General features: G+C 40.3%; 2 protein-coding genes across 3 annotated transcripts in view; both read right to left on the bottom strand.

Annotated features, from left to right (window-relative positions):
* Positions 1-205: 205 nt before the first annotated feature.
* The window catches only part of BTNL9 (butyrophilin like 9), a 102,762-nt gene continuing 75,644 nt past the window's right edge, over positions 206-27,323 (bottom strand). For both annotated transcript variants that reach the window (XM_089312534.1, XM_089312536.1), the window contains one exon: positions 206-480. In XM_089312534.1, the coding sequence (XP_089168660.1) occupies positions 464-480 (17 nt within the window). In that variant the 3' untranslated portion in view covers positions 206-463. The remainder of the gene's footprint in view (positions 481-27,323) is intronic.
* Positions 613-1,799, bottom strand: LOC100354867 (olfactory receptor 2V1-like). The gene has a single exon (XM_002713893.5). It carries the CDS (start codon positions 1,676-1,678, stop codon positions 728-730), a length of 951 nt encoding a protein of 316 aa, XP_002713939.1. The 5' UTR covers positions 1,679-1,799; the 3' UTR covers positions 613-727.

Here is a 27,323-nt window from a genome sequence, read left to right as displayed (position 1 = left end):
TTAAGGAGAGAAACTTATGATGTATGAGTGGATCACACCATTTTCATCCAAAAATCAGAAATATCTTCATGTTTTTAGAAATACTTATCAGCTCCTCCCTACCCCTCGCCCCCCAAGCAGGACATCTCTAGTCTTCCCTTTCTACCATCATTCCTGAATTTCTGAATGTCTAGGTCAGAGTTTCCAGAAGAAGAATGAGACACACTTTGTATGTAAGAAGTTTATTAGCAAGTGCTCTAGAGATCAAAACATATAGTGCAGGAGAAGACTTAGAGAAATACAAGTGGACACAGGAAGAAATTGCCTCTCATGCCTCAGAGGAACCTGTAGGAGTCCTGGGGATGTAGTAGCCATTCAGGGTCAAACTGAGGCAGATGGCCAGGCCTTTATGCTCTTCACTCATCATTGGTGGAATCAGGTAGTCCGTAGCAAGTCAGTATGGTTTTGGGCAGGGTGGCTCTCCTCAGCCAAAGGTAATTCCTGGAGAAGAATACAATTGAGTGCTGTCAGCAGCTGAGGATCCTGCTTCTGTGTTACACCAAAACCTTCCTTCCACATTGCCCACACTAAGCATGAAGATAATGGATTGAATTGATGTGTTAACCTGGTTAACTCTGGTCAAAGAGCAGTTTTCTCCCCAGTAGAACACATTTGCTTCTCCAAATTACAGTTGGACTTTCCAGGTTCCCAGGCCACAGAGCCCACACCTTCAGATGCTAGTGCCATTCTAGCCCTGACCGCCACCACAGGAACCTCTTCCTAGGAGTTTTCTCAGCGCCCCAGCCACTTCCTTGTTCCTCAGACTGTAGATAAGAGGATTAAGCATGGGAGTGATCATGGTGTAGAAAGCAGAGACTACCTTGTCCTGTTTGGAGGAGTGGTAGGCCTGGGGCCTCATGTAGGTGATCATAGCAGCCCCATAGAAGAGAGAGACCACTATCATGTGGGAGGAGCAAGTAGTAAAGGCCTTCTTCCGGCCCTCAGTGGAGTGCATGCGCAATACAGCCGCCAGGATGCGCAGGTAAGAGGCAGAGATAACAGCAAAGGGCAAGAGCAGCATGAGGACACAGCAGACGTAGATCATGGTCTCATAGAGAGAGGTATCAGCACAGGCCAGCTTGAGCACAGCTGGAACTTCACAAAAGAAGTGGTCAATCTCCTGGGAGCTACAATATGGGAAGCGGAGAGTGAAGATGGCCTGGATTAGGCCATCCACAAGGCCAAAGAGCCAGGACCCTGCCACCATGAGCCAGCAGGTTCGCTGGCTCATGACTACCGAGTACCTCAGGGGGTTGCTGATGGCCACGTATCGGTCATAGGCCATGAAGGCAAGCAGGAAGCATTCATCCCCCAGGAGTGTGAGAAAAAAGAGTATCTGGAGTCCACAGCCAGTGAAGGAGATAAGGCCACCGCCAAGGAGGAAATCCGCAGCCATGCGCGGCACAATGGTAGACACGAGCATGAGGTCCATGAGAGACAGCCAGCTGAGGAAAAAGTACATGGGACTGTGCAGGCGGGAGTCTACATTGATGAGGAACATCATGAGCCCATTGCCAGAGAGGGCCACCAGAAACATGACCATGATGATGGAAAAGAGGAAGAGATGCAGTGGTGAGTAGTTAAATAGGCCCAGGAGGATGAAGTGGGAGATGAGAGTCTGGTTTCCTGCCCAGGTCATTGTTCCTAGAGGGGAGCGCAGTTTGGCATCTGGAAACAAAAGGCTTGTATTTAGTGCTACACTAGTAAGAACATCACAACTTTTCCCTATTGTCCTCTTTAAATGTTAGATGGTTTGAAGTGAAAACCATGTGCTCTTTTAAGAAAAAAAAACTCTGGAACAAAGATTCAAGTGGCTGTTTTTGGATTTTCTGCACCCATTTGAAAAGTGAATTTTAAGATATTTGTTGCTAGAGGGATTGCTTCTGTCTCTTCTGTGAAAGCTCTATTTTCCAGTCCTCATAGTTGCTTCTCCTGTGAAACTCTACTCCAGCCTCATTCAAGGATTTGCTTTTTCAGAAGTATTCAAGCAGCAGAGATATTTATCAGCTATGTTAACTGGACACCTTCCATAACCTTTCTGAACCTCAATTACCTCATTTATCTTATTTATGCTGTGATACTATCTTATAGGGTGATACCAAAGATTGAATGCGGTAACATAAGCAATGTTTAAGAGTTTAAAATTGATGGTAGCTGACAGCACTGGAGCATTGCTCATGTTTCAAGCATGAACAGGATGAAAGAGAGCGTAGAGAAAGGACGTTTGTGGCCAGCACCGCGGCTCAATAGGCTAATCCTTCGCCTGCTGTGCCGGCACCCCAGGTTCTAGTCCCAGTTGGGGCACTGGATTCTGTCCCGGTTGCTCCTCTTCCAGTCCAGCTCTCTGCTGTGGCCTGGGAGTGCAGTGGAGGATGGCCCAGATTCTTGGGCCCTGCACCCTCATGGGAGACCAGGAGAAGCACCTGGCTCCTGGCTTCGGATCAGTGTGGTGCGCCGGCCATAGCATGCCGGCTGCAGCAGCCATTGGGGGGTGAACTAACGGAAAAGGAATACCTTTCTATCTCTCTCACTGTCCACTCTGCCTGTCCAAAAAAAAAAAAAAAAAGACATTTGTAAGCATGAATCAGAAAGTCTCCTTCCAAAGCAAGGTACAAAATGAATATTGCTAGATTGTCTAAGCAGAAGCAAAGGCATAGTCTGCTACAAGAAACCTCTCAGGACATATTTTTTTTTACAAAGATTAAGAGTAGAGGCCAGCGCTCACTAGGTTAATCCTCTGCCTGCAGCACCAGCACCCTGGATTCTAGTCCCGGTTGGGGTGCCGAATTCTGTCCCGGTTGCTCCTCTTCCGGTCTAGATCTCTGCTGTGGCCTGGGAAGGCAGTGGAGGATGGCCCAAGTGCTTGGGCTCTGCACCCACATGGGAGACCAGGAGGAAGCACCTGGCTCCTGGCTTCGGATCAGCGCAGTGCACTGGCCATAGCAGCCATTTGGGGGTGAACCAACGGAAGGAAGACCTTTCTCTCTGTCTCTTTCTCTCTCACTGTCCACTTTGCCTGTCAAAAAAAAAAAAAAAAGAAAGAGGAGTAGAATGAATTGAATAAAGAATTACACACATCAGCCATATTTGCAGAAGAATTGTGTCTGTCAGGAAGAGAAGAGAAGATTTGTCTTAAGAATATCCACAGTTTTTCATCTCCCTAGCCTGGGGTTTTTTAGAGATTATCTTCAAGATCCTGTCCTGGAGACCCTGGATATACAAAGAAAACTCAGCTTCTTGCTTAACATGGCTGATTGCACATATTCAGTCACCACTGGCTCCAAAAATCTCTCTAAAATGAGAGTAATCTCAAATATACTGAAAACAGAAGATAGGACAACAATAAAAAGGTGAGCTTTTTTGAAATTTGAAGTAGATGGATGGGTGATAACTGACTTATAAAACTGTATGGCTGGAGTTCTATGCTGGAGGTGGACAAAGAGAACAGTGGTCATAAACAGGTCGGAGGTCTCAAGAATTGGTCGGGTAGAAAGTATTGATATAAGATGGTGAGGATGAGAAAAAATGGATTGCTTGAAAGTCTTCTAAAGAAGTACATTGATGCACAGGTCCTCCCTGCTCCACAGCAAAGGATCTTGCCTTCACCTCACAGAAAATAGACTAATTCTCTGGGGATGATGAAACTCAGTGCCAGGACTAGGGATGCCCAGTGAAGGTGAGGTGCTGTGAACACAAGAGAATATGTAAAGAAAATAAGGTGACTGGCTTCTTCTCCCATTCAGCTCCAGGACCCAAATTTCTTTCAGGTAGGAAATTATATGACTGTATCTCCAACATAGAATTTGAGTGGCCCAGGAAACATCTAAACATACTGACATTGTAAGTTAAAAATTAATGTTTTAAAAATTCCAGTGATACCATTCAAAGGGGAACCACAATTTCTGGACTCTACTCACATGCTCAGAGCACCCCATTTTTGTTTAGTCACCCCCTACTTTTACATAAGCAAACAACTGAAGGTCAGCAGACATTTGAAAAAAACTTCCATTCTTGAAGAAAGGAAGGGAAACCAATAAGCAAAACAGATGAAAGAGACTCTTCAAGGAAACATCATGAATAAACTAAATCTTGTCAAAAGCATGAATAAAATAAAGAATATGCTATAAACATGAAATAAAAATAAGATGCTATAGGAAAGAGATATAAAAAGGAAACTCCACTTCTGGGTAAACATAACTAAAAATAAATACCCAATCACCCTTCATTCCATAAATCCCATAGAATGAGACTAACCACATATATACAACAAAAACAAGAGAAAGCATGAAGAGCTCTTTTAAAACTAAAAATATCTTATGGGAAATTCCACTCATGAGAATTCTCCTTAGAGATGTATTTTCACATTTGATGGTACTTCAAAAATTCCAGTGTGGGGATGGTTCAAACATTTGGTATAACAGTTAAGATACCAGTTAAGTTTTGCGTGTGTGTGTGCAAATTGTTAAGTTCTTGACTTAGCATGGAGTTGGACTTCTGTGTATGAAGTTAATAAAACGAATCTTAGTAGAGAATGGGACTGGGAATTGGAGAGGGAAGAGAAGGGATGGCAGGGTGGGTGGGAGGGCAGGTATGGTGGGAACAATTACTATATTCCCAAAATTGTACTTATGAAATGCATGAAGTTTATATCCTTAAATAAAAGATTTCTTGCAGGGGGGGAAGATACCAGTTAAAATGGGCATGCCCTGATTCAGAGTGCTTGATTTCAAGACCTTGCTCTGCTCTCAGTGCTATGTTCCTGCTAACGTGCACACTGCTGCAGTGATGGCTCAAATAATCAGGTCCTTGTCACCCATGCAGAAGAACCAATTGAATTCCAGGCTCCCAGTTTCAGTCCTGGCCTAGTCCCAGCTGTTTCAGGTATTTTGAGAGTAAACTAGTGTATGCAAATTCTCTTGTTTTTTCTCTCCCTCTCTCTGTCTCTCTCTCTGCCTCTCAAGTAAATAAATATAGATAGAAGATAGATAGATAGATAGATAGATAGATAGATAGATAGATGATAGATACTTTTAAGTTCATGGGAATACATTGTAAATATAATGTGCATTTCCCCTGCTTTTGTGTGTATGTGTGTGAAATGACTTATAAGATAGCATGATGCACAGCAGACTCAGAATGATAAATGCCCTAAATAGCACTCTGACTTCAGAATTGGCCCTTAAGCATTCTGATCCGGCTGAAAAGCCCATGACAACATTTCAGGCATGGAAAGCCAAAACACTATGGCAAAAAAATAATCTACATGAAGTATCTCTGTGAGTGAGATCACAGTGGAAAGAAGGGGACATCGGGGCCAGTGCTGTGGCATACTAGGTTAATCCTCTGCCTGTGGCGCTGGCATCCCATTTGGGTGCTGGTTCTAGTCCCGGCTGCTCCACTTCCAATACAGCTCTCTGCTATGGCCTGGGAAAGCAGTAGAAGATGGCCCAAGTCCCTGGGCCCCTGCACCCACATGATGGACATGGAAGAAACTCCTGGTTCCTGGCTTCGGATTGGCGCAACTCCAGCCTTTGCAGCCATTTGGGGAGTGAACCAATGGAAGGAAGACCTTTCTCTCTGTCTCTCCCTCTCACTGTCTGTAATGCTGTCTCTCAAAATAAAATAAATAAAATCTTAAAAAAAAAGAAGGGGCCATCAAAGAAGGATGTACTTTTCTCTGAAAGGTGGAGAGAGCTTCCACTTTGCTTATGGTCTTGTCAAAATGACAGTTTGTGAACTCAGAAAGCTTCCATAGCCTTAGCAGCTCATGACAAAAGCCTTGGGTGATCACTGACATCATAAATAAGAGTGTCAGTTGTTAAATCAACAACAGGAGTCACTGTGAACTGACCCCTGTCCTTAATGAGTTGCACAATGAGAATTAATGGGAAAACTTTTCTTCAAACAGTAATTTATACTTTGTGTGTTTGTGTGGGTACAAACTGTTGAAATCTTTACTTAGTATAGAGATGATCTTCTATACATAAAGATAATTGAAAATGAATCTTAATGAAGAATGGGACAGGAGAGGGAGTAGGATTGGGATGGTTTGAGAGTGGGAGGGCGAGTATAGGGGGAAGAACTGCTATATTCCAAAAGCTATACCTGTGAAATTTATATTCATTAAATAAAGCTTTCTAAAAAAAGATAGTATGGTGTAGATTTGTCTATAGTAGAAAAATGCCAACAATCTAAATATCCTTTAAAGTGTGTACATATGTGTATACATATTTATATCTGTTCTAAAATGTAACACAAGAAACTAGTAACACTTGTTTAGGGGAAAGAATCAGAAATTAGATTGTTGAGATCTGAGAAGGAAATTAATCTTTATGACATAGAATGTGAACATTTAGAATTTTAATAATTATTTAATCTTTAAAGAAAATATGGTATACATACATAATGGAATATTATGCCACAAAAGTATAAAGAAATTCTGATGTTTGCAACAAAAAAGATGGAACTAGAAATCATTATGCTAATGTGCCAATGCCATCTCGCTATTCCAGGTGATCAATTTCAGTTCACAATTGATCATAATGAAAGGACTGAGAGTCAAGGGGAGCACATGGGCAAGTCTAGTATCTGCTGACACCAACCGATAGAATGGATAAAGGGGAGAGTGGTCCAGCATGGGAAGTGAGATGCTCAGCAGACTCATAGAATGGCGGATGTCCTAAATAGCACTCTGGCCTCAGAATCAGCCCTGAAGGCACTCGGATCTGGCTGAAAAGCCCATGAGAGTATTTCAGGCATGGAAAGCCAAGACACTCTGGCAAAAAGATCTCTGTGAGTGAGATCCCAGTGGAAAGAACAGGTCTTCAAAGAGGGAGGTGCCTTTCTCTGAAGGGAGGAGAGAACCTCCACTTTGACTATGACCGTGTCTAAACAAGATAAGAGTCGGAGAACTCAGGGGGCTTCCATAGCCTTGGAAACTCATAACTGGTGCATAGGGAGATTACTGATGCCATAAACAGGAGTGTCAATTTGTGAAGTCAACGGCAGGAGTCACTGTGCACTTACTCCTCATGTAGGATCTCTGTCCTTAACGTGCTGTACACTGAGGCTTAATGCTATAACGAGTACTCAAACAGTATATTTCACTTTGTGTTTCTATGGGGGTGCAAATGATTGAAATCTTTACTTAATGTACACTAAACTGATCTTCTGTAAAAAAAAAAATTATCAATTCCCAACTTGACTCTCACTGGGATTAAACATGACAATAGGTCTGATCTGATTTCATCATCATTTAAAAAAAATCATCTATTATTTTTCACTTTATGTTTCTGTGTGGGAGCAAACTGTTGAAATACTTACTTAAGGTATGCTAGGCTGATCTTCTGTATATTAAGATAATCGAAAATGAAAAAAAAAAAAAGAAATCATTATGCTAAGTAAAATAAAAGTCAGACACAGAAAGACAAATACCACATACTATTTCTCAGATGTGGAAGTTAGTATACACCTAGTAAACAAAAGGTGAGTGCCATTTTGATATATATATATATTTATAAATATCTTCATGAATTATACTCCTTACATAATGTACCTTTATTTCCTTATTTTATAATCTCTCTCAGGACCATATTATATAATATTAATATACCCACCCCTGCTTTCAAAAAAGCATGTGTGCATTTATATATATATATACATAAATAAAATGTTTGTATATGAAGCAAAAGAATATGGTAGAAACTTGAAATCAGTAACTTTTTAAAAGGAATTTTAATCTTTGTGAGACAATAACATAGTCAACTTAAATATATTGCTGAACTACTGCCAAATGAGATTTGTCATGAGAATGATTGAGAATCAACATGCACACACCACACTTCATATATATATATATAATGAAAATTTGCTTAACAAATAAAAATGAAGAAAGCCTATGGACCACATGGAATATCATTTATATTGTAGGAATACTTGGAAGAGATGAAAATAGACAAGACTTTGAGAGAACTCCAATCAGACCAACCAAAAAAATAACTTTTCTAAGGCATATTATATTCAAATTGTCAAATGTTAAGGTGAAAGAAAGAATACTAAGATGGTGAGGAAAAATGTCAAGTTACACATAAAAGAAAATCCATTAGAATAATAGTAGCTTCTTAAGAAAAAAAATCCTACAGACCAGAAGAAAAAGAAATTATAGATTCAAGCATCTTGTATTGTTGCACAGCAAGTTAAGTATCCACCAGCAATGCTGCCCCCCCCACATTTGTGTCTGTTCAAAACACTTCCAAATACCCTACAAGGCTGCATCCATAAACTACAGCCATTCCATGTTTGTCTATTCAGTCCTAGTCTCCTTTTCCGTCTTAATATGGCTGCTTTCTCTGCTCATGCACCAGAGAAAGTAGCAGTTGATAGCCAAGATACTTGGGCCCCTACCACACATGTGGGAGACCCAGATGCAGTACCTGTCTCCCAGATTCTGCCTGGCCCAGCCCCAGCCATTACAGCCATTTGAGGAGTGAATCAGTGAATGGAAGATCTCTGGCTTCCTCTCTCTCTGTAATTCTTTCAAATAAATAAATAAATCTTCAAAAAAGAGGTGGAGGGGTGGTGCTGTAACACAGTGAGTTAAACTACCGCTGACAGTGCTGGCATCCCATGTAAGTACCAGGTCAAGTCCCAGGTGCTCCACTTCCCATCCATACCCCTGCTAATGCTCCTGCAAAAGCAGTGGAGGATGGCCTAGGTGCTGGAATTCTGTGTAGAAGAAGCTCCTGGCTTTTGGCTTAGCCTGGCCAAGCCCCAGTTGTTCTAGCCATCTAGTGAGTGAACCTGCAAATGGAAGATATCTCCTTCTCTCCCTCTCCCTCTCCCTCTCCCTCTCCCTCTCCCTCTCCCTCTCCCTCTCCCTCTCCCTCTCCTCTATTTCTATAACTCTGCCTTTCAAATAAATCTTGAATTAAAAAGTATGCTGAAAGAAGTCCTTAATCTTGAAACATACTACAAAACAAAGCTCAGTAACAGGAATAGAAAAGAAACAAGCATCATCATGACAGAAAGCTACAAAAACAAAAATAAAATAATAAGACAGGAAGAAATAAACAGAGAATGTAGAAAACTAAGTAGACAATCAACAAAATGATAAGCTTTAGTTCTATAAATATTAACCTTGAATGTGAATGCATTAAATTCCTCAGTCCAAAGATACAGGTTATCCAAATTGATGAAAGCAAAGACCTAAATGTACACTGCCTGTCCACAATAAACTTCAGAAATAAATATACACAAAAAATGAAAGATAAAGGATTGGAAAAAGATATGCAAATGAAAACCAGAAGTTATATTTATATCATAAAAAGACTTTAAATTAAAAACTAAAGAAAAACTGAGCCGGCGCCGTGGCTCAATAGGCTAATCCTCCACCTTGCGGCGCCGGCACACCGGGTTCTAGTCCCGGTTGGGGCGCCGGATTCTGTCCCGGTTGCCCCTCTTCCAGGCCAGCTCTCTGCTATGGCCAGGGAGTGCAGTGGAGGATGGCCCAGGTGCTTGGGCCCTGCACCCCATGGGAGACCAGGAAAAGCACCTGGCTCCTGGCTCCTGCCAGGATCAGCGTGGTGCGCCGGCTGCAGCGGCGGCCATTGGAGGGTGAACCAGCGGCAAAGGAAGACCTTTCTCTCTCTGTCTCTCTCTCTCACTGTCCACTCTGCCTGTCAAAAAAAAAAAAAAAAAAAAAAAAAAAAACTAAAGAAAAACAAAGGACATTATTAACAGATAAGAAGATTGATTCAGCAAGAATAAGTAGCAATCATATATGTATAGTACCCAACACCAAACTGCCCAAATACATAAAAGAAATATTATAAAGCCTAATAGAAAGATAGACTCTAGTTCAATAAAAGTAAAGGACTTCAACACCCCACTCTCAACAATAGATATATCACTCAGATAGGATATGAATAAAGAAACATTTGAAATGAGACATTATATAGCAAATACACCTAACAGACATTTACAGAACATTTCATTTAAGAGCTAAAGAATACACATTCTTATCATCATTTGAAGCACTTTCCAGAATAGTTCATATATTAGGCCAAAAATCAAGCTTCATCAAATTTTTAAAAATTGAAATCATACCATATATCACCTTCAGACCACAAAAATACAGAGTATGTTAACAGTTGTTACTCTGGAAAGAAGGCTAAGCTTGGGTGGGGATTGTACCTAAAAAGGAATTCTAGACTGACCCATAACATTTGAATTTTTGATGAGAATGTGTCTATATGTTCTTTGAATTTAAGTGACAATTATAGAGCATATTTTCTCTTTAAGCTGGTTTGTGTCACAAAATTTTAAATATATAAAACAAATAATGATTAGAAAATGTTTTGAAGAAATAAAAATTGATAAATTGATAGACATTATAGAAAAAGTAACATTGAAATGATACTATTCTCGGTGTTGCCTCTGAGGTGTGAGGTGGAAAATATCTTCATTGCCAAAGCTGCCTGGCCACACATACCACAGAGTACCTACGATAAAATTGAGAATCCCATTCTAGGTAAGGATGGGTGACCCTGCGTGACAAGTCAGACTCAATGAGGTGCAAGAGAAAGAAAATTAGAAGTCATAAAAGAAAAGAAAAATATAAACACAAACAACAAAAAGAAGAAAAGGGAAATAAAAAGTAATTTGTAATGTCAAGAAAAAGGATGGCCGGCGCCGCGGCTCACTAGGCTAATCCTCCGCCTTGCGGCACAGGCACACCAGGTTCTAGTCCCGGTCGGGGCGCCGGATTCTGTCCCGGTTGCCCCTCTTCCAGGCCAGCTCTCTGCTGTGGCCCGGGAGTGCAGAGGAAGATGGCCCAAGTACTTGGGCCCTGCACCCCATAGGAGACCAGGATAAGTACCTGGCTCCTGCCATCGGATCAGTGCGGTGCGCCGGCTGTAGCGCACCAGCCGCAGCAGCCATTGGAGGGTGAACCAACGGCAAAAGGAAGACCTTTCTCTCTGTCTCTCTCTCTCACTGTCCACTCTGCCTGTCAAAAAAAAAAAAAAAAAAAAGAATGAACACTCTGAGAAACGGTGACTTGATCAGCCCTCACCCTGACTGTTGATGAGCAACTTAATATGTTATCCCTCTTAGTATTTTTTTTTTGTTTGTTCTACTTAATACTTTTGGTTGAATACTGTAATCAATACACAATTCTTCTTAAGTGCTGAAACTTAACTGAAAAGTGACCGCTGTTAAATATAAGAGTGGGAATAAGAGAGGGAAGAGATGTGCAATTCGGGACATGCTCAAGCTGACTTACCTCAAACAGTAGAGTTAGAAACATACCAGGGGATTCCAATTCAATCCCATCGAGGTGGCATGTACCAATGCCATCTCACTAGTCCCACTGATCAATTTCTGTTCACAATTGATCATAATGATAGGACTAAGAACCAAAGGGATCACATAAACAAGACTAGTGTCTGCAAATAATAGCTGATAGAATCAAAAAGGGAGAGAATGATCCAACATGGGAATCGAGATACACAGCAGACCCATAGAATGGCAGATGTCCTAAACAGCACTCTGGTCTCAGAATCAGCCCTTAAGGCATGCGGATCCGGCTGAAATGCCCATGAGAGTATTTCAGGCATGGAAAGCCAAGACACTCTGGGGGAAAAAAAACCTAAATGAAAGATCTCCATGAGTGAGATCCAGTGGAAAGAATGGGTCATCAAAGAAGGAGGTACCTTTCTCTGAAGGGAGGAGAGAACTTCCACTTTGACCATGGCCTTTTCTAAATATGATCAGAGTCAGTGAACTCAGGGGGCTTCCATAGCCTTGGCAGCTCATGACAAGAGCCTAGGGTGATTACTGATGCCATAAACAAGAGTGTCAATTTGTTAAGTCAACAACAGGAGTCACTGTGCACTTACTCCTCATGTAGGATCTCTGTCCTTAGTGTGCTGTACATTGAGATTTAATGCTATAACTAGTACTCAAACAGTATTTTTCACTTTATGTGTCTATGTGGGAGCAAACTGTTGAAATCTTTACTTAATGTATGCTAAACTGATCTTCTGTATATAAAGAGAATCAAAAATGAATCTTGATGTGAATGGAAGGGGAGAGGGAGTGGATAAGGGGAGGATTGCGGGTTGGAGGGACGTTATGGGGGGAAGCCATTGTAATCAATATTCTGTACTTTGGAAATTTATATTCATTAAATAAAAGTTAAAAAAAAGAAAAAGGAGCATGCAAATAAAGGAGAAAAGTTAAAGAGGTAAAATATTAAAATATCAAACAAATCCTTTTTTTCCCTTAAGATAAAGAAACTGAGAAAATAAAGACAATGTGCATGAGGAGATAAAGAAAGTAGACATCCTTAGAGAGGAGAACAAATGAAAGAAACAAGGAAAAAATAATGACACAGATAGGATAAGATCAAGAAGTGAGGAGCATTTATGAATGCAGTGGGCAATCAAATGGACAGACTACTCCTGATACCAATGCCATAATGAACTCTCTGACTTCCAAGCAAGGGTCTTGGAATGAAGTATCTCTGGCTCTTCCCATTCTGCTGTGAACAGGTTGTGGTGCAGATTATTCTGTCTTCAAACCTTTCTGACTCTCTTCTACACCCTTTGCTCCCTTCACAATTTTGTAACTGCTTCCAGATTCTCAAGTACCAGAGGAAGCTTCTTGTAATCTGGACAGATATTGGTCATCCTAGCTTCCTCTCCCACCACTGGAATAGCCTATGTTCAATTTGAAAAGCCTAGCCTCTTCCAAATACCCTACAAGGCCGCATCCATAAACTTCAGCCACTCCATATTTGTCTATTCAGTCCTAGTCTCCTTTTCTGTCTTAATATGGCAAAGTCCATCCACTGTCCCTTAGTATGTCTAGCTGCAACACCTGTGATGATACTCTACTTTCTCACCTGCCTAATGTACCTTCCCTTGTCCTTCATTCAATCAACACTTATGTGAGTTGATATTCTGATGACCCTATAGTCTAGTTCTCCAAACCTCCTAACCTTCACAACTCAAGCAAATCCCTTCATCTTTATGATCACTTTCTTTCAGCACTAAGAGTCTAGAGTCACTAAGTTGCCAATTAATCAATTGGATTGATTATTGATTATTGCCTAGTTGACATACAGAACAGCAGAAGTTCCTAGTATGAGGATCTATGAACTCTGAAACTGTATGAAGCTTTGGTGTTTATGTGCATAGCTCTGGACAGAAAGTCCATAGATCTTTTTATATTTCTTTACAAAGCAAAAGGATCCTGACTGCTAGTGTTGATTTAATTTGCCTGGCAGTTTCATTTATATTTTTGAGAATGGATGTCTAATTTTTCCTACGTTGTGGCATATTTACTGGGCACAAAGTCCTTGAGAGCCTGTCTCTATGTGTTCCATCCACAAGCCATTCATAATTGAGAGCACACAACACCCATAAAAAATGCCATGCATTCAATCTTACAGATGCTAGGGGGGAAATTTTCATCTGCTTGAGGAATCAGAAGAGGATTCCTGGAGCCCAGGTAGTAATGTCAGATCCAGAAGGAAAATTAAAATATTTAAGGCTGAGAAGATGCCTATCAGGTATGCCAGGCAGAGATAAGCAAAGGAAAAGTAAGAAATATTGACAGAAAAGCATGCTGGAGTCATTGGATGACCAGAGGTCCACACAGGGTAGTAATGCAGGTAGCTTGAGACTAAAAGCTAGGATGTGACTAATTATCAGTTCTGTGGATTTGGGCAAGTGTTCCCTGAGCCTTTCAACTCATCTGAAAAGTAAGGATAAGAATAATCACTTTCCAGAGTGGTTATGAATATTAAATGATTTCAAAAACACCAGCCATTTGCTTAGTACACTCAATAGAAAGGCTCATTAGTGGCCATTGTTAGCCATTGTCAAGGAGAAGGTCTAAATCATTCATCAGGTGGCAGGTAAAGAGGAAGACTGAAAAAAGGAAAAACTTCCAAGCAGCAGTGATGACCAAAGCAGGAGATAGCCACCAACTGCACAATCTTGGCAGATTCCTTAACCCTACTGAGTGCCAATTTCCTATATAATTAGGATAAGAGTTGGAGTAAAAATATTTCTTCATATAGTGACTCTGGATAAAATAAAAATGTATGTAAAAGCCTCTATTCCACTTCTATCATGTAATAACTGTCCAATACAATGCGGCAGCTATTATGTCTACAACCTCCATCACTTACTAAGCTCTGGACAAAAGTAAAAGTAGGAAGGATGTAAAGGAGGAGAGAAGTAAAAAAAAGACATGTGTGAGATTTCATAATTTTTAAGTCTTGAGGGAATCTATGTACTGTTTATTCTCTTAAACAGGTGCACTGACTGACTTTCAACAAATGGCTGTTTACATAATTGATCAGAAGAACTAATCTTTGCTAGTGAAGGAAACTCCATTTCTGTGTAGTTTAAGCCTTTGGTACCAGTTGAAAGGCAAATTTATTCTGACAAAGCCTACTTAAGAGATACAATTGGACAACAGTGGGAAATATTTTAGGGTAGGAAAGCCTTATAATCCCTTCAGATCAGACCTTGCCAAAACACTAAGCTCTACATAAGAGCCTCCTGCGGAAGCACAACTGGGACTACAGGGGCACCCTGCAGCAGAAAGAAGGGAAGTCAGACTCACAAGAAAGCTTTCTTGCTGAAAATGAAAACTGTGGGTGAGAAAAATACAAAGTAGAACACTACAGAGTCCTGAAGAACAGCATAGAACAGAACATCCAAGTAGAAAAAGTACACATGAGAAATGAAAAGCAGCAAAAAGAAACTTGTTTCTGAGAGTTAGAGACAGTTGCATGTGGTGAGTGGGCAAGAGTGGCTTTTGCCACCATCTTTCAGACAAAGCCTGACTACTGGATATCACCAGGAACAGATAACTCTCCCAATATTCTGAGGGGTCTAGGACAAAACATGCCAGTTTCAGGGATTCAGCCATTCTTTCATCCTCCCTATACTTGAAAAGACCAGTGACTGTATATTCATTATAAAAATTTATAATAAGACATTGAAGAAATAATTTTCTTTCTTTAATTCTCAGCCTCTTGCTGAAGAATGACTATGTTGGATAAGTCAATGTATCAGGTATTTTCTAATTTTACTTATTTATTATTTGCTTGAAAGGCAGAGCAACAGAGAGGAGAAAAGAGATCTTCCATCTACTGGTTCACTTCCCAAATGCCCACAACAGTCAAGACTGAACTGGGTCTGAGTTAGGAACTGCATCTGGGTCTCCCTTATAAGTGGCAGAGACCCACTGCTGACAACAGTGTGAGCTTTAGCAGGAAGCTAGATTGGAAGCAGACTCAATCCCTGGCACTCCTATATGAGATGTGGACATCCCAAGCACTGGCTAACCCACTGTGCCACAAGGCCCACCCCAGGTATTCTCTAATTTTATACATGAAATAAAGAATCTAATATTTTGGAAACAAATAAACCACACAACAGTTGTCAACCTCAATAGAAATAGCAAACAATAGAACGACATGGATATATACAGGGTAAACAAACATTATTAAGCATTTGATGGCACAAAGGATTAATATAAGACACAAAAAGGAAGAGCAGTACCTGAAATCACAAAACCAATGACACCAGGCAGGGCGGGTCAATCAGCATTGCAGCATTACAATCTGAATCCATATATCCTTGATGAATAGACTTCAGCACCCAGGAATAGATGATTTGATCAATAAGTTAGAGCTTCAAGGAAATCAATTTCAATGCAGAGAGGCAGATGCACCCCCATCCCCTTGAAGAATATGGATCTGAAAAGAAAGAAGATGGATCCTAAGCATAGAGAAGAGAAATTTCATAGAGAATGACTCTAGAATTTCCTCCTATCCTGTGAAAATAAGAGTTGATTGAGGTGATTGGAACACTTTATAGGCAGGTTACATCCAATGCCTCCCATAAAGGACCTGGAAAGGTTTTGAAGAAATGCATTAATATTGGTTAAAATGAGAAAAAATGAGTTCTCAATGAAGGAACACAGAGAAACCTGGAACAGAGACTGCCATCCAAAACCAAGGCATAATATTTAGGAATTAATAAAAGCCTTTGAGAAACCATAATTAGAGCACAGAAAGAATATGCATCCCTCATCCAAAAGGCAAAAAGGGTGGGAGTGGGCTCCATCAGAAGGTAAGGGCTCTCTCACTAGGATTTGGAACAGAGACTCTCACCTACAAAGAAGACCCCTCTCTGGGTCAGATCCAGCATCGGGCTGACAGCTTTTATTCCCTGCCATTCCTCACCTTCAACCACTGTCTCCCCTCTGCTGTGACTAAGGAAAGTAAGTTGCTTCTATTTTTACAAATCCATAAGGACCTCTCCTCTACCACACTGTTGTCCCCAGTCCCTGACAATTAAACCTCCAAGGAAAGAGAGAGCTTCGTGAAAAATTCTCTGCTCATCTCAGCTACTTAGATCCTCCCACGGGAAGTTAGAGAAGAAAACTAGGCAGTGGGGGTTTCTATGAGCCATCCAGAAAGAATTGGCTTTAATTCCATTCCAAAATGAAATGGAAAATCTTGATTTTTATTCTGTGGAATGAGCCACCTTGGGGAGAACCATAATATAATATACAAAGATAACAGGGCATCTTATGGAATATGCCAGAACCTCTCACCTTTTGCATCCTTCTTCCTATTCCCATCATCGACACTATATGAGACTTCCATCTAAAATTACACCAGTTCTTACCTCAGAGTTAAATCCCATTGGAGTTCAATGCACTTCCCAAGAGATCAAAGCTAGCATAAACACAATAGGCCATGAACAAGGGGTCATCTGTCTCTAGCACTGATCACTTTCTGCAGACTCTTGTCAGTTCACATCCAAATATGTTTTTCTCACACTAAGAAATTTCCAAAAACCAAGCAACGCCCAGAAACTTGGCCGTGAAAACAGACAAAGCTACATGGGAATTTTATTTTTACTTGAACTTGGGCAAGGAACTCAATCCTTAAGTTTCAATTTCCTAGTTTACAAAATGCAAATAAAGATGTTCATCACAAAATGCTTGCTATAAGAATTAGACTGAATGGGCAATCTAAAGTCATCTCCCTGTTATATGTCCTGAGAATTGTAGTTTTTATTTCCTCTGCCTTCTATTCTCTCCAAAGCTTCAAGATTCAGACGAAAATATATTTTGTGAAAATGATGGGCCGGCGCAGTGGCTCACTTGGTTAAGCCTCAGCCTGTGGCACCAGCATCCCATATGGGCACTGGGTTCTAGTCCTGGTTGCTCCTCTTCCAGTCCAGATCTCTGCTGTGGCCCAGGAGGGCAGTGGAGGATGGCCCAGGTGCTTGGGCCCCTGCACCAACATGGGAGACCAAGAGGAAGCATCTGGTTCCTGGCTTCAGATTGGTGCAGTGCCAGCCATGCAGCCTTTTGGGGAGTGAACCAATGGAAGGAAGACCTTTCTCTCTGTCGCTCTCTCACACTATCTATATCTCATTTTTCAAATAAAAAAATAAAATGGTTTGGGAAACTCAATAAACAACTGTAATATAGCCTGTAACAATCAACAAAAGCAAGTACAGAAAAGGACAAAACTTAACAATTTATCACACCATAATATTGAAAATTTTGAGTTTTCTACAAAGCATGAAATAAGAAAGTATAGCTCATTCATAAAAGAGATTAACCAAAAGTGTCCCAGAATAACTATAAGCACTATATTTACAAGAAAAGATTTTAATAAACTAATTCAAGTATTCTCAATGAGCCAGAGAAAATCATAGGCTACAAGATAAATGAAACTAGAGGGCAAATAGTGAAGATGCGCACTGATAGTCTGGGAAAAGATAGTTTAAAAAAAAGATAGTTTAATAAAAAGATAGTTTAATAAAAGTGGAAAAAATAGCACAGGAAACTCTTCCGGATCTAGTGGATGTGACATGAACGACCTGCGGGGAGAGCAAGGACGTCCACAACTCCGGAGCACAACAGCGGAGTCTATGCATCTGCGCTGGAAGAGGAGGTGAGGTCAGAAACCCGAGACATTTGCGGGAAATGGCAGATAGAACCTAGAGGGAACTAGGCTTGAAGCCCCACTGGGGGAAGTTCACCAGGCTAACTACAGGAGAGAGGAAAAAAAAATAAAACAGGGGCCGGTACAGATGAGTTTCTCTCTCTCTGGCCACCTTGCAAAAATGAGCAAGAGACAAAGAGCAGGTGCCATTTTGGACATACGTAAAAGCTGTGTGACCTCAGGACTGTGCATGACCTCAGAGCTGCGCCTGCCCTCAGTAAAACAGAAAAACCTGACCCTGGGGGAGTGAAATAACAGGAGGTTAGGACTTAGTGAATGGATGGAGCTAATGAACTGAGGCAGTGAAAAAAGAGATGGTGGGTGAGAGAACTCATGGGGTTCACGTGAGTACTCTCCAGAGACACTACAATTCAGTAATGCTGGCAACCCGGTAGGAGACTGCAGGAGAATTTGAGCCCAAACTGAGGGCAGAACAGATTCTTTGTGTGGTCCTTGGGAAAAAGCAGATGAATGATATACCCACAGAAGCCAAAGATTGGAAGCTGACTGCCTTCAATTCCACTCAGTGGTGCGGTATTACTTCCCTTCTGAATCAAAAATAAATAAATAAATAAATAAATAAATAAATAAATAAAACAGAGAGAGAGAGATTCACAATGCCTAACCTGAGTGTATCACCTTTGGCACACCCTTAACCCTACACCTTAATATTTATTGCAACTCAATTCACAATAGCTAAGACCTGGAACCAACACAAATGCCCATCAACAGTAGACTGGATAAAGAAATTATGGGATACATACTCTATAGAATACTATACAGCAATCAAAAACAATGACATCCAGTCATTTGCAACAAAATGGAGGAATCTGGAAAATATCATGCTGAGTGAAATAAGCCAGTCCCAAAGGGACAAATATCATATGTTCTCCCTGATCAGTGACAACTAACTGAGCACCAAATGGGAAACTTGTTGAAGTGAAATGGACACTATGAGAAACAGTGACTTGATCAGCTCTTGTCCTGACAGTTGATGTACAATGTAATACTTTATCCATTTAGTATTTTCTCTTTGTTTTGTTCTAGTACTATTGGTTGAACTCTGTGGTTATCACACAATTATTCTTAGGTGTTTAAATTTTAACTGAAAAGTGATCCCTGTTAAATATAAGAGTGGGAATAAGTGAGGGAAGAGATGTACAAGTTGGGACATGCGCAATTGGACTTGCCCCAAGTGGTGGAGCTAGAACTGTGCCAGGACAATGCCATCTCACTAGTCCAAGTGATCAATTTCAGTCCACAATTGATCACACTGATAGGTCTAAGAGTCAAAGGGAACACACAAACAAGACAAGTGTCTGCTAATACTAGCCGATAGACTCAAAAAGGGAGAGAACGATCCATCATGGGAAGCGAGATACACAGCAGACCCATAGAATGGCAGATGTCCTGAACGGCACTCTGGCCTCAAAATCAGCCCTTAAGGCATTCGGATATGGCTGAAGAACCCATGAGAGTATTTTAGGCATGGAAAGCCAAGACACCCTGGAAAGAACTTCCACTTTGACTATGACCCTGTCGGAATAAGATCGAAGTCGGCAAACTCAAAAGGCTTCCCTAGCCTTGGCAACTCATGACCAGAGCCTAGGGAGATTACTGACACCATAAACAAGAGTGTCAAATTGTTAAGTCTACAACAGGAGTCACTGTGTACTTACTTCTCATGTGGGATCCGTCCTTAGTGTGTTGTCTAATCTGAAGTAATGCTATAACTAGTATTGAAACAGTATTTTACACTTTGTGTTTCTGTGTGGGTGCAAACGATGAAATCTTTACTTAATATATACTAAATCGATCTGTATATAAAGATAATTGAAAATGAATCTTGATGTGAATGGAATGGGAGAGGGAGTGGGAAATGAGAGGGGTGTGAGTGAGAGGGAAATTATGGGGGGAAGCTATTGTAATCCACTAACTGTACTTTGGAAATTTATATTTACTAAATAAAAAATAAAATTAAAAATTAAACAAAAATACGGATGCTGACTTCATAAAAAGAATTTGGAAGGATTCCCTCTTTTTTGATTGTTCTGAATAGTTTGAGAAGAATTGGAGTTAGTTCTTCTTTAAATGTCTGGTAGAATTCAGCAGTGAATCCATCTGGTCCTGGGCTTTTCTGTGTTGGGAGGGCCTTTATTACTGTTTCAATTTCTGTCTCAGTTATGGGTCTGTTTAGGTTTTCGATGTCTTCCTGGTTCAATTTAGGTAGGTTGCATGTGTCCAGGAATCTATCCATTTCTGATAGGTTTCCCTGTTTGCTGGCATACAAGTCCTTGTAGTAATTTCTGATGATTCTTTTTATTTCTGTGGTGTCGTTTGTTATGTTTCCTTTTTCATCTCTGATTGTATTGATTGGGGTCTTTTTTCTTCTTTTTTTTGTTAGTTAACAGGCGAATGATATACCTACAGGAGCCAGAGATTGGAAGCTCTTTCCCAAGGACCACACAGGGAATCTGTGTTGCCCTCAGTGTGGGCTCAAATTCTCCTGCAGTCTCCCACTGGGTTACCATGGTTACCAAATTGTATAGTCTCTGGAGAGTATTCACGTGAATTCCGTGAGTTTTCTCCCCCACCATATCTTTTTTCACAGTCTCAGTTCATTAGCACCACACATTCACTAGGTCCTAATCTCCTGTTATTTCACACACACACCCCAGAGTCAGGTTTTTCTGCTTGGCTGAGGGCGGCTGCAGACCTAAGGTCACCCCGCTTATGACGTATGTCCAAAATGGTGCCTGCTCTTTGTCTTGCTCGCCTTTGAGAGGTGAGCAGAGAGAGAGAAACTCGTGTCCATATCAGTCACTTTTTTTTCCCTCTCTCTTCTAGTTAGCCTGGTGAACTTTTCCCCATGGGGTTTCAAGCCTCGTTCCCTCTGGTCTCCTCTTTCTGCTTTCCCACTGGTGTCTCGAGCTATTGAGGTTCGGCTCACCTCACATTCCAGCACTGGTGTGTTGATTCTGCCGCTGGTGTCCCAAACCATGGACTCCCATGCTCTCCACGCAGGTCCACTGTGAATCACTAGTTCTGGAAGAGTTTCCTCTGCTGTTTCTTCCCCTACTCTTCCTTGAACCTGCAGTATCTCCACTTTTATTAAACTGTCTCTTCCCAGACTATCAGTGTGCTCCCTTCCTATTCCACCATCTTGCCACTCTCCCAAGAGTATCAATTGTTAAATCAACAACAGGAGTCACTGTGCACTTGCTCCTCTTATAGGACCTCTGTCCTTAATGTGTTGTATTAGGAAAATTAATGTTAAACTAGTCTTCAAACAGTACTTTATTCTTTGTGTGTCTGTGCAGATGCAAACTGTGGAAATCTTTATTTAGTATAGAGTTGATCTTCTGTATATAAAGATAATTAAAAATGAATCTTAATGAAGGAAGGGATGGTAGAGGGAGTAGGAGATGAGATGGTTTGTAGGTGGAAGGATGGTTATGGCAGGAAGAAGTGCTATAATCCAAAAATTGTACTTAGGAAATTTAAATTTGTTAAATAAAATTTTCTATTAAAAAAGCAAAAAAAGACATGCTACAGTTAAATGGATGGCTCTTTTGTATCCAAAACTTTGATCCCATGCATTCTCAAAAAGCATATTATAAATAACAGCATGGAGAAAAAATCTAGCACAGTAATCAAAGTTCAGTTCTACAATATACCCTTAATTTGAAAGGCCATTGGTATTTATAATAATCTCAAACTTCCCAATGAATAATGCTATAAGTGTATTTATATATGACACTCATGTAAGAAATTTATGATCCATAGTAAAAATAAACCTTCCTGAAACATCAGATTCACCCAGGTCTCCATTGGGTGCATGGGCCCAATCATTTGGGCCATCTTCCACTGCTTTCCCATGCATATTAGCAGGGAGCTGGATTGGAAGTGGAGCAGCCAGGACTCAAAGAGCATATTGGATGCCAGCACTGCAGGCGGCAGTTTTATCTGCTATGCCACTGTGCCAGCCCCAAAAACTGGATTGTTCAAAAACCTATTATCTAATTTAATAGGGCAGCTTTTACTTTCACCTACTTGCTTGTATTCACAGCAGCTTTTACAGACTACTTCTAGTAATCTGGTGGGGGGGGGAAGCAAATCTTAGTTCAATTTTTAGCATTTTGTTTCTATAGTATTAAAGCATGTCACTTTGGGAAGTTTTATTATCAGTCAATAGAAGTCTGAAATTCAAAGAAAGTACAATTTTTCTTAAAAGAACATTGTAAAATAACAATTATTGATAATATACATCTTAAATGATGTTTCAAACCAGAGGACATGTCAGTGTTCTGAAAGATAAACAAATATGAAGAGCTACAACATTTTTAAAAAGGAACCAAATCCATGAAATTTCAAATAAAACTTGAATTTTCCTATCAACATAAGATCTTTCTTATATACCACTTCTCTTGCAACCTTATCTTTCACTTTATTTCATTTGAGCTACATCATCTGGGAGATCTAGATGGCACTTTTGTTACTTCTCTCCAGAGACAATTGTTGCACTTTTTTACTTTAAAGAAAAATTCTCCAGCTGCAATGGAAGTTTCTCCTTCTAGAGATCTGTGGAAAGTACCCACACACCCTCAGTTTTTTTTTCACAGTCCCTGTTCAGAAGCTTCACACAGTCACAAGCTCCTTGTCCCCTGTTATTTCTCCCCACCAGAGTCAGGAGTCTCCATTATGCTGGTTGCTGGGCACAGACGGGAGCTGGTGCAGCTGTTATGTATGTCCATAATGGTACCCATATTATTGGCTTGTTACAGAAGCTTATAAAGTGATCAGGGAGAGAGAAAAATGTCCATCCTGTCCTATGTTTTTTTTTCTCTTCTAGTTAGGCTGATACACTTTACCCTATAGTACTCCAAGCCTGGTTCCCTCTAGTCCCTTCCTGCCACTCTTTTGCCAGTGGCTTGGGCTGCTACAGTCTGGTCTCACCTCTCTTTCCAGTGCTGGTGGGTAGGCTCTCGGCTATTGGAGTCCCAAGCCATGGGTGCCCATGCCCTCCACGTATGTCTATGGTGTCCATCCAGTTTCATGAGAGTTCCTCTGCTATTTTTTCCTTAACTCTTCCCTGAGACTACACTATCTCCATTTTTTTTTCAAAACTATCTTCTGGGTTAGAGCAGTAAGCTTCCTCCCTACTCTGCCTTCTTAGAAACAACTCTTGTACGCTATGTTTTTGAATTTTTCAAATTTGCTGGGGCTTGCTATGGCCTAACATGTGCTCTAACCAAGAGAAAGTTCAATGTATTGATGAAAAGAGTGAGAAAAATTCTAAAACAGTGAGAAGAAAAGTTCTATAAATATCAGTTAACTCCATTTAGTCCATAATTTCCATTAGCTCTGTTGTTTCTTTATTTTCTATCTAGTTTATATGCCCTTTAATGAAAGTGGAGTGGTTTTTTTTTTTCACATTTTTTAAACTTTTATTTAATAAATATAAATTTCCAAAGTACAACTTTTGGATTACAATGGCATCGCCCCCCCAATTAATTCCCTCCCACCCACAACCCTCCCATCTCCCAATTCCTCTCCCATTCCATTCCCATCAAGATTCATTTTCAACTATCTTTATATACAGAAGGTCAATTTAGCATATATTAAGTAAATATTTCAACAGTTTGCACCCACACAGTTACAAAAAGTGTAAAATACTGATTGAGTACTGTGGGGAGCAATTCGGACTATACTGTTACTGGAATTAAGATTTATTCTATGCATCTGCTCTCCCACAATATGGCGCTGGGAGAGAAGTAAACAGCTTCTACCCAGCTGCCTCTCACCAACTTGACAAGCTGCAGGAGCTGCTCCTGATTGGAGGAGAGCGGCGTGCTCGGCGTGTGGGCAGCCGAGTTGGGATTGGTGGAGAGGACTATATAGGAGGAGAGAGACGGCATGGTGGTGTGGGTTGGTTGGAGAGTGCGTTGGAGAGTTCGCGGGGAAGTTCGTTACTTCGTTCTTTCTCATTTCTCTCTACTCATTTTTGCTTTGGGAGTTTGCTGTTTACTTATTCTTACTTTACTATAGAAAGGACTTGTAAAAAAAGGGGAACAACAAGCGCCCGGTCCGGTGCGGCTCCTCCGCGTGCGGAGGAGCAGCAGAGTACTAGTTATAGAGTTAATTCACATTGTACAACACATTAAGGAAAGAGATCCTACATGAGGAGTAGGTTCACAGTGACTCCTGTTGTTGACTTAGCAAATTGACACTCTTGTTTATGGCATCAGTAATCACCGTAGGCTATTGTCATGAGTTGACAAAGCTATGGAAGCATTTTGAGTATGCTGACTCTGATCTTATTTAAACGAGGTCATAGTCAAAGTGGAAGTTCTCTCCTCCCTTCAGAGAAAGGTACCTCCTTATTTGATGGCCCATTCTTTCCACTGGGTTCTCACTCGCAGAGATCTCTCATTAAGGTCCTCATTTTTTTTTTTTTGCCAGAGTGTCTTGGCTTTCCATGCCTAAAACTGTCAATGGGTTCTTCAGTCAGAACCGAATGCCTTAAGGGCTAATTCTGAAGCCAGAGTGCTCTTTAGGACATCTGTCATTGTATGAGTCTACTGTGTATCCCGCTTCCCATGTTGGATCATTCTCTCCCTTTTTTATTCTGTCAGTTAGTATTTGCAGACACTAGCTTGTTTATGTGATCCCTTTGACTCTTAGTCCTATCATTATGATCAATTGTGAACAGAAATGGATCACTGGGACTAGTGAGATGGCATTGGTACATGCCACCTTGATGGGATTGAATTGGAATCCCCTGGTACGTTTCTAACTCTACTATTTGGGGCAAGTCCAATTGAACAAGTACCGAACTGTACATTTCCTCCCTCTCTTATTCCCACTGTTATATTTAACAGGCTCACTTTTCAGTTAACTTTAAACACCTAAGAATAATTGTGTGTTAACCACAGAGTTCAACCAATAGTATTAAGTAGGACAAAAAATCATAAAAGGGATAAAGTGTTAAATTGTACATCAACAGTGATGACAAGGGCTGATCAAGTCACTGTTTCTCATAGTGTCCATTTCACTTCAACAGGTTTCCTTTTTGGTGCTCGGTTAGTTGTCGCCGATCAGGGAGAACATATATTTGTCCCTTTGGGACTGCTTATTTCACTCAGCATATTTTCCAGATTCCTCCATTTTGTTGCAAATGACTGGATTTCATTGTTTTTGATTACTGTATAGTATTCTATAGAGTATGTATCCCATAATTTCTTTATTTAGTCTACTGTTGATGGGCATTTGTGTTGGTTCCAGGTCTTAGCCATTGTGAATTGAGCTGCAATAAACATTAATGTGCAGACAGCTTTTTTGTTTGCCAATGTAAATTCCTTTGGGTAAATTCCAAGGAGTGGGATGGCTGGGTTGTATGGTAGGGTTATATTCAGGTTTCTGAGGAATGTCTAGACTGACTTCCATAGTGGCTTTACCAGTTTGCATTCCCACGAACAGTGGGTTTGTGTCCCTTTCCCACATCCCCACCAGCATCTGTTGTTGGTAGATTTCTGAATGTGAGCCATTCTAACCGGGGTGAGGTGAAACCTCATTGTGGTTTTGATTTGCATTTCCCTGATGGCTAGTTATCCTGAAAATTTTTTCATGTGTCTATTAGCCATTTGGATTTCTTCTTTTGGAAAATGTTTATTGAAATCCTTTAGTTATCTCTTAAGTGGCTTGTGTGTTTTGTTGTGGAGTTTCTTGATCTCCTTGTAGATTCTGGTTATTAACCCTTTATCTGTTGCATAGTTTGCAAATATTTTTTCCCATTCTGTCAGTTGTCTCTTCACTCTCCTGACTATTTCTTTTGCAGTACAGAAACTTCTCAATTTGATGCAATCCCAATAGTTGATTTTGGCTTTGACTGCCTGTGCCTCCCAGGTCTTTTCCAGAAACTCTGCCTGTGCCAATATCTTGAAGGGTTTCTCCAATGTTCTCTAATAATTTGATGGTGTCGGGCCGTAGATTTAGGTCTTTAATCTATGTTGAGTGGATTTTTGTGTAAGGTGTAAGAAGCTTCATGCTTCTGCATGTGGAAATCCAGTTTTCCCAGCACCGTTTATTGAATAGACTGTCCTTACTCCAGGAATTGGTTTTGGATCCTTGGTCAAATATATGTTGGCTATAGATGTTTGGATTGATTTCTGGTGTTTCAATTCTGTTCCATTGGTCTATTCATCTGTTTTTGTACCAGTACCATGCTGTTTTGATAACAACTGCCCTGTAGTATGTTCTGAAATCTGGTACTGTGATGCCTCTGGCTTTGTTTCTGTTGTACAAGATTGCTTTAGCTATTTGAGGTCTCCTGTGTCTCCATATTAATTTCAGCATCATTTTTTCAGATCTGAGAAGAATGTCTTTGGTATCTTGATTGCTATTGCATTGAATCTATAAATTGCTTTTGGGAGAATGGACATTTTGATAATATTGATTCTTCCAATCCATGAGCATGGAAGATTTTTCCTTTTTTTTGTATCCTCTTCTATTTCTTTCTTTAACATTTTGTAATTCTCTTCATAGAGATCTTTGACATCCTTGGTTAAGGTTATTCCAAGGTTATTCCAAGATATTCTCTCCTCCATTCAGAGAAAGCTACCTCCTTTTTGATGACCTGTTCTTTCCACTGGGATCTTACTCGCAGAGATCTTTCATTTGCCAAATATATTTATTAGTTTTAACAGATGCTTTTTGTGTGGAATGATTAAGTTTTTCCCCATACATCATCTGTGAGATAAAATTTTGCTTTCCAGTTTGGATACCCTGTATATCTTTTTCTTGCCTTATTTCTCTGACTGAAGTTTCCAGTATTGTTTTAACATTAGAAGTGTCAGAAGGGTTCATTCTCTTACATCAAATGTGTTCTGTTTATATTTAAAAAATTTATTTGAAGTGTTCATTTCCATCTTACTCTTCATCTTAGGGGAAAAGTTCTTAATCTTTTAACATGAGTTTGAGTCACTGTGTGCTTTCTTCCTTCTGTTCCTAGTTTACTGAATGTATTTTTGATGATAATGTGTTAATTTGCCAAGTATTTTTTTTTGCCAATTGAAATAATCATAAGTATATTTACTTTATCTGATAATGGTAAGCTACTCTTCACCTTTTGAAATTTATGTTTTTTCTTCTTTTGTTAGCATGATAAATTACATTACATTTAATTATGAATTGGTATGAGATTTTATCAAATGTTTTTATGCACATACAGATATGA

Source organism: Oryctolagus cuniculus, chromosome 14 (genome assembly GCF_051225735.1).
Source record: "Oryctolagus cuniculus isolate XC-2025 breed Fujian yellow rabbit chromosome 14, ASM5122573v1, whole genome shotgun sequence".
NCBI classification, from domain to species: Eukaryota; Metazoa; Chordata; class Mammalia; order Lagomorpha; family Leporidae; genus Oryctolagus; species Oryctolagus cuniculus.
The sequence above is the reverse complement of the archived record's forward strand: the minus strand, read 5'-3'. Positions and strand labels throughout refer to the sequence as shown.